The sequence below is a fragment of the Lissotriton vulgaris genome, chromosome 11, assembly GCF_964263255.1.
Source record: "Lissotriton vulgaris chromosome 11, aLisVul1.2, whole genome shotgun sequence".
In the NCBI taxonomy this organism is placed as follows: domain Eukaryota; kingdom Metazoa; phylum Chordata; class Amphibia; order Caudata; family Salamandridae; genus Lissotriton; species Lissotriton vulgaris.
Genome location: NC_141699.1, coordinates 670624914 through 670633153, shown reverse-complemented (window position 1 = coordinate 670633153; position 8240 = coordinate 670624914). Strand labels below are relative to the sequence as shown.

General features: G+C 44.1%; 1 protein-coding gene across 1 annotated transcript in view; it reads right to left on the bottom strand.

Moving 5' to 3' along the window:
* Positions 1-222: 222 nt before the first annotated feature.
* The window catches only part of RNF122 (ring finger protein 122), a 132138-nt gene continuing 124120 nt past the window's right edge, over positions 223-8240 (bottom strand). Inside the window, exon 6 of the mRNA XM_086943769.1 lies at positions 223-1800. Coding sequence (XP_086799895.1) covers positions 1686-1800 — 115 coding nt within the window. The 3' untranslated portion in view covers positions 223-1685. The remainder of the gene's footprint in view (positions 1801-8240) is intronic.

Sequence of the window (8240 nt, the reverse complement as noted above, 5' to 3'; positions counted from 1 at the left end):
AATCTCTATTAACACTTGGACCAAAACGAAGTAATGAAATGCTAAATTCAACATAGCAATTTCATAACCCAGTCCTCAATTTAATTACAAAAGCAGAGATAGCACCTTTGTAGTTACGCTAATGTCATATTTTCCTTTGAAAAGGCATTGTTTGTTCTGCTAATACATTTGGTGCCATTTGACGAATCTGCACAAAACCTTTGAAAAAAAAAGTTCATTCATGTTGGGTTCTTCATTGGACAATTCGTGCACATACATCAAGCAGTGGTCAAAAAAGGGGAGGCTCTTGAAAGTGACATATCCCATTTCAATTCCCCCAGGATTCTTCACTCCTTCATACAGGTACCAACATGGAACCACGGATTCCGCATGGATAACGGCAGAAAAGGTTCCCTTATCCAATGAGATGCCTTCATTTTTTTGTTACTGTATTCCGCAAATCCCAACGGCCATGATATGCAAAAGTGTTACAAAAATGTTAACCCTTTAAAGCCACTCATCTGCTTTTTATATGCTTATATCTCAAAATTGACTGAATGGATTTACATCAAACCAAAAAAAGCTTGAGTTAAGTTCTAATGTCAAGTTTGGTGTAAATCTGTTCAGTGGTTTGGACTGTAGGTGCAAGCAAAATTTCCTACTAGAGCAAAAATGGGAAAAACATACGTTTTGCCCCTCACCCTGTCGTTATCATTTTTTCCTCTGAGTGAATCTGCACATACATTTGCTTACCAGACTATATCAGATTACTATGTCTGGCACATTTGGTCCAACACCAGCCATTAGGGCAAATGCTATATGCAAATCAAAAAATGCCTTTTCAATAGAAATTGTAGCTGAACCATAATTAACTACACCGTGGATATTGTCACTATGTTGAGTTTGTGTGTGTGTAATATATAGTGATGAATTAATAACCTATATCATCACTTCTCATTCGAACTCTGCCTCCTGTTAAGAGGCACCATACCACTTGCCATTCCAACTATACATCCACCTGAGAAGCACTTGTGCCAATAAAGCTATGTCCCTGTTTAGTGGCCTTAAATGACTTCCCATCCCTGCCATACAGACCAGTAGTCACCACATAATGTACATATTCAGTGGCACCTCTCAACCGAAAGACTCTACAGAGAGACAACACTTCCCTTTACTTGTTTTTCAGAGGAGATACCCGCTCCTCAACCTCTTCCTATCCCACTGGGACACTTTTGCAAAACTCTACTTTCCATCATGTATTACTGCCACCTGATCCGAATTCACTTACTTTGAGGGGAGGTTTTTGACTTATAGCCAAATAACTAAGTGCTGAAGATTTGAAGTGCAATAACCATTTCCCAGGTGACAGACACTGGAATTCTGCTTCACTCTCCTTTCTAGTATGAAATGAACACTCTATTTCCGCCTGGTTCTGGGTTCCCAAGAAGGGATCTTCATATCACTTCAGTTTGTGGCGGTACCTTGAAGGTTGAATTGAAAGAATTGGAAGCAGGCCTGTCTGAAAACCACAGACAGTCTACACTCGACGCTTCCAACCAATGGAGATCAGACATAGTTCTACAGAGTAATTCCTCTGGGTGATGAATGGAACATGAAAGGTGCAGGACTAGAGAGAATAAGTGTTCATCTCTGTCAATGTCCAGACTGCATTTGCTCAGTGTTAAAAGAACCACTCCCAGCAGTGTTCACACTAGCTCGTCCAGCAGTGTGCCGATCCCTGCGTGCTGCTCCATGGATCCAATGATGTGTTTGTTGCACATGGGGCAGACACACCGGACCTCCAGCCACTTCACCAGACACCTGAGATGGGAGGAAAAAAAGAACACCATTGTTAGAATATACTATTGAACTCAGCATCTACCTGGAGTGTCTACCATCCACCTGAAGGTTAAGCATGATAAGGACGCACCCAAAGAATCCAGAAATTACTTGATGGATTCAGCACCAATCTAGGGGTCCAACGCCCAAATGGAGGACTCAACATCCATCAGGAGGGTTCATCACCCACCTTAAGGTCCAGACCCAAACTCAAAGATGCAGAACATGCATGCAATCTACATCACCCACCTGGTGGCCCCAGCATCAAAATGGAGGTCCTACTACCTCACTGAAATGTCCAGAATGTTCCCAGATGGTCCAAACTGTGCTCTGAGGCACAGCATTCACATTAAACCAAGGCTGGTCTGGACCCCCCCGGAAAATGTTTTAATACAAACCCATAATGCCTAGACTGAGGGAGCATAGTGCACAATGTTTACCCTCTGAAGATAGATTTTGGTATGCCCTCAACCATGGATTTTCTGTATGCATTGTCTAAATGTCATAGTTTACTATATGGCCTGGAACAGAATGCACAACCAGTATTTCTCAACAGCAGTAATCACCAATAAGCCTAGAAGACCATTTTGTGTCTCCCTGAAAATCATTGCTTTCAGTGTTGGATGATCTAAAGATTTCTTAGCCCATCCAGCAGCTAATGAGGGGAGCACTTGCAGGATTTTTCTCTAAATTGTTTTGGTTGGCAAGAACCTATACATTTCACAGTTGATACTTGGAGTTTACCAAAACAGTTTGTAATTGTAGGTACAGGTCTGCAGTGCTTGAGCAAAACTCAGTACTTTCTTTAGCTTCGTTTGAGCTGTGGGTGATCAGTTGAGAAATAATCAAGGTGAGATGGTGAGAATGCTGGCACCAAAAGAAGTATACTAATATTACAAAAACCATGTATTAATTTTGCAAACATTAGGTCTAATGTACAAAGCAATGTTGTGGTTGCAAGTCCTGCAGTTCGCGAAATCAGAGGGTTTGCAACTGCAAAATAGTTTTTTCCTATCTACTAAGCCAATTTTGTGAGTTATAAAATCATTTCTGACTCCCAAAAAAGGCTTAATGACCCATATCAAATCTCACTTTGGAACAGGTGTGTGAGGGGGCGTTCCCTACTAATTGCAATTCAGTGTGGTATGTATGTCACACCAAGAGACCATTGGGTGTCAATACCCTGTATAAATGCATATAACATAACAAACACAACATGTATCAATGGTGCAATGGAACTGGAACTGGCTCCTCAAAAGAGGCGACAACTGATCCACAAAGGTGAAGCTGTTACTGTTGGGAATCATGTCAGGCAACATCAGGAGGAGCAGGCCGTGGTCGACGAAATAACTGCCTGCTTCACCTCGATGTGGTCCAGTGGATGCTCAAAGTTCCATGGGTGTCACCACGACCTAACATCTCAGTCAAGGTCAGCCATTTAAAGCCAGCCATTTAAAGGTCTATACATCTTGGTGCCCCTGTGTAACTTACTGTGTTTGTTTCTAAGCTTATTCCCACCACCACTAATTACCCCATTTAAACCTTGATTTTGAGACCATTTGGAGGTGTAACTGATTTCTGCTAAACTATACAAGTTACTCCTATGCCACTGACCACCAGATCCTGGTAACTTTTTTGACTAGACACTGGAATTTTGACTCTTGAGTTCCAAAAACCAAGTGGGTTTCGAATTGCAGGTCGCAGACCCATTACCCTGTGCTTCCTTGCTGAGAATCTAAGATAAAATGTAGGCATATTACAGCAGACTACATACATATGTTTTTTTGTCAGAATGTATTTTTATTGAGCATCAAACATAGCACAACAAACAGGGTAATGACCTCAAGGCCACACGAGGGCGTGCAGGCTCATGGATTACAAAATAGTCAGCTATGATGGGTTTAGCTGCATATGATCCCGAGTCTTGCTACATCCCCTTCTCAAAATGAGTGATGCTAATTTAAAGAAAAGATATCACAAGGAAGTACGGCAAGCCAAACATACGACCGCCAAACAGACCCTCCCCCAAAAGAAGCCAACAGTGGTAAAAAATCAATGAGGTGGAGCTGAAGGCTCTAAGGAATGCAAGTGCCAGTGTAACCATGATGATGGCCAAACTGGTTTCCATGGACCAGATCCTACCAGAGGATGTGCACAAGATTGCCAATGCTGAAAATGTCACAGATTCACACCCTATGGCTGTGTTTGACTTTGAGTGGGCAGAAGTCACAGAACAAAAGATAGTAGCTGTGTCCCCTGCCATCAAAGTAGAGAATCTGCTAGACTATGATCTTGAAAACCCATGCGTGGGCTGAGGTAGAGAGAAGAACTCATGCAGCAATGCTAGGTCTTCCTGAATGGGTTTGAAGGGGGTTGTTCAACTACCACAGCACAGAGGGACCCGGGGTTGTGGAGCATGACACACTGGCCTAGGCCTCTATAGCCAAGAGAAGGGGCTAAAGGGCTGGCAATCCACCTTCCCAAGGACTACTGGGCCAGAAGGAAGTCAACCCCCAGGGGGGAATGTTTGGCATCTGAAGAGGACACTGATGACCTAAGAGACTTGCCATCCAGAGAGGTCTCAGCCAAGGACAAAGGACATTCCTCACTCTAGAGGACTTGTGACAATTAGCTGTCAGGAGCAAGGGGATACCAGTGCTACCCATAATGTACACTGGAAGGAGGGCCTCTTCACCAGCACAACTTGGGACCCCAAATCAGGGACAACCAGAAGATTGGTGGTCCCACAATAGTACAAGGAGTTCCTTCTTAACCTTGTGCATGATATTCCCTTACCTGGGCACCTGGGGCAGGCCAAGACCTGGGAAAGGCTGGTCAATCACTGCTACTGGCCCCAGATGTCTGAGAAGGTTATGGAGTCAAAGAGTTATGTCGCTCCTGTGTCACCTGCCAGGCCAGTGGGAAGGCAGGGGAGGGGGCAAGCCAAAGGCTCCCCTGACACCACTTCCGGTGGTGGGGACTCCATGTGAGAGGGTGGGAATTGAAATTGTTGGTCCCCTAGACCCTCCAACAGCCTCAGGAAATAGATTTATCCTGGAGGTATCCAAATACTATTCCCCTTAGGACAGTCAATGCCCCTGCTCTGGCTAACACTTTCCTTGGAATGCCGGGTTGGGTTCTCTAAGGAGGTGATCTCAGATAGAGGCACACATTTTATGTCTGCCTATCTGAAGGCTATGTACGATAAATGTGGTATGACTTACAAGTTTATTACTCCCTACCATCCTCAAGGTAATGTTCTAGTTCAACAAGACCAGGGAGGAACAGAATTTGCAATTCATCGTGTTTGAAATCTGAAGTGCTTGGGGCGACTCATACGAACACACACCAAGTGCTGTGCCCGGAATGCCTGGGTACAACCTGGATCATTGTGTACTGATCAAGGTGCCTAATCCTATCTAGAGGCTCCCATGTGTTACTCCCCATTCATCCATTGTTCCCTTGTTGACCCTCATCTCGGAACACCAACTGACCTCTCCACACCTGGCCCCACCCAAAGATGCCTTGGCATCTGGTAGTAGCGAGAGAGATGGACTGGGTTGAAGAAACGCTTGCAAGGCAGTTCGGAAGTGGGTCAATAGACTGCGTGACTACTTTCTGTTTTGAGATCTATGGGTGAACTTGCAGAGTGGCTGCTAACCTCTCCCTTATTTATGTCTACCTCTTACATAAACTGGTAAATATTCCCACCTGCTTTCCGAGGAAGTAGACTGAGTGTGACTTCAGCTGCGTGCAGCCCAGTGTCGGCGAGGCGGGGTTGGTTATTTTCCACCTGGGGGTATAAGACAATCAGGGTGAACTAGAGGGTGGAGGAAGGTTTGGGCCACGGAGTCCGCAGAAGGCGAACCATTGACCTGCTGGGTACCAGTGGCACCGCATTAGGGTGCTAAGTACGTATATATGTGTAAAAGCGTTCCACAGGAGCTAAGCAAGTGCAAGTGGCCTTTAAAAAATCTAATTGGGGAGGTAGAGGCTTTATTTTCTGTGCTTCTAGAGCTTTGAATGAGCTGCCTTTCTGGCTTAGAAATGCCCCGGATTTTCTGTCTTTCCACAAGGGCTTGAAGACATTGCTCTCTTCCCAGTAACACAAAACCAGCTCCCCAGGTAACCAGCACCTAGCACCCTAGCACCAGGACACCCTAGGGTAACCGTGCGCTCTACAAGACTAAATAACATAACATAACATATGGACTGGTGGATTTCTGTCGCACAGCATAGTGGTAAAGAGTAACTGTGTGTGAGTGGGAGTAATCATGTGTGGACCGCCTGTGATTCACAACACTGACCGGCGGTGCTGCATTATATGTCAATTGTTGCCAAAAGCACAATGCCTTTTGACATTGGGTTTTTCCTGCATGGCTCCAGCTTGCGGTGCTGTTAAGAAGTGTTCCATTTTCGTGTATGTGTACAATTGTGATACTGCCCACAACATAAGGGTACTCTCTCTCAAATGGGGTCATTCCATTAGGAATTATCCACCGTGTGCATAATATTGATAACATAACAATACAAGCGGTCCTAATATTACCAGTAATATTTCTGAATGTGTTTTATGCCTAAAAGTATATGATGGTCATGTTATAGTGATTGAATATGTGTGTTGAATACAAACGTTTTTACATGGATCCTGTGTGAAGTCTCTTTTGTGACGTTCAATGTATTTATTGTGAGGGGCTGCTCTGCCTTTGCTTGGCACATTGCCTCTGTAGTAAGACTGAGTGCTCAGTGTCAAGCAATCCAAGGGTGAGCATGGGTTATACAGTGAGTGTAAGCACCTAATCTTGATGGGAGCAGTAGCTCTGCCTGGCTGGAGGCATCACTTCAGCCCACTAGACACTGCCAGTTCTAACAAGGAAGCATTTAGATAGTTTCCCCGTGGGGCTATAGAAGCAATTGACAGCCATAGCTGACAAATGGGTAGCAAATAGACTGGGTGAGACTGAGCAGGGTCCACAGAAACCTAGCATTTTGGGGGGAACCATCAACTGAAATGTTCTTCAGAGGTGACAAGAGTTGGGGAAAACCCAAGGGGAACAGACACTGCCACCAATGTCATTGACCTGACGTGAGTTACGGAGCCAATCTGTACCATTGTGCCAATGTACACATTACATCTTGCTATTCCCACACTGCAGTTAAAACAAACAGATCCAGGCTGGCCTGATCAGGCATCAGGCATTTTCCTGGTAGGCTGAAGAGTGGGAAGTGGTTTTGGTGAAGGTGTGACTGGTTTTGATCTGTTATCCGGGGTCGGATGATGCCCATTAAATTTAAACACACTTTACAACATTTAAAGCCAGTTACAAAAATAATATTTTTTTTTATAGTGCACACGTCAGTGAACAGTGACAGTCTGCATGCACTTTATAATATATTTGTTTTCGAAATTGGTTTTAGAGCCCCATAGGGAGAATGATAACTTACGGTGTCTACAGGGCTGTCCTGGAAGCAGGATGGGTGGTTGCTGCTGATGCGTGAATGCATGTCTGATTTTGCCTCACACGTAGCACCACCAGGAAGATTTACAAAATGCAAATGATGCCACTCACACAGTCCACAAATGACTGGGACACCAGGCAACACTTCAGAACTACCTCCTATAGTAGATCAGAAGTGCTCCAAGAGGACATCGTGCCAGGCCCTGTTCGACTTATACTGTATTGGGTGAAGGATGGTTGGCTGGCTGGCCACTTTTTACTCAATTTAGCATAGCAGATCGAACAGGTCTAATGGACTGATCTAAGATGCTATGGATGGCAGAACCAGGAAAGTGACATTCAACTCATTTTCAGTGTTATACTACCTTGGTAATCGTTTCCCAAGTTGGCTCTTGAGAGAAGTGGATCATTTTACATTCCAGAGTTGCTTTTGTGGTGTTTCGTGTGCAGGTATGCCAAGTGGATCTCCTGAGAACAGTCTTTGTGTTACATTTAAATGGCAATGGATTGAATGTGGAGGGGGGCTGTGTAGAAGAGTTGTCTGTTGTGCGCGGCCTTTACTGGGTGAAATCCAGTCTCAGAGACTAATGAATAATTAAAAAAAGGTTTTCTTGAACACGCATTTCCTCCTGGATATTAAAAAAATATTGGCCAACATGTGTTTCATGATTTTTTGCATTGAAATACCGCTTCTTAGGGGGCTGGTATTAGTCATGTTAGGAGCTTGAGATACAGTGCTCTACCTGAAATATCATATAAGATTATGCATCTTTAATACCCCAAAAAGGTCATGATGATTCAAGGTCTGGGAACATTTGTGTCTTCTAATTTACAAAGGTTGCAAAACGTGTGATGGTCAATGTTTTTCTATGCCTGGGAGGAACTGTATTCAATAACCTTTTCGTTTAATTATACAACAGCCTGTAATACCCTTGATCTCAGATTCTTTGTCCTTTTAAAATT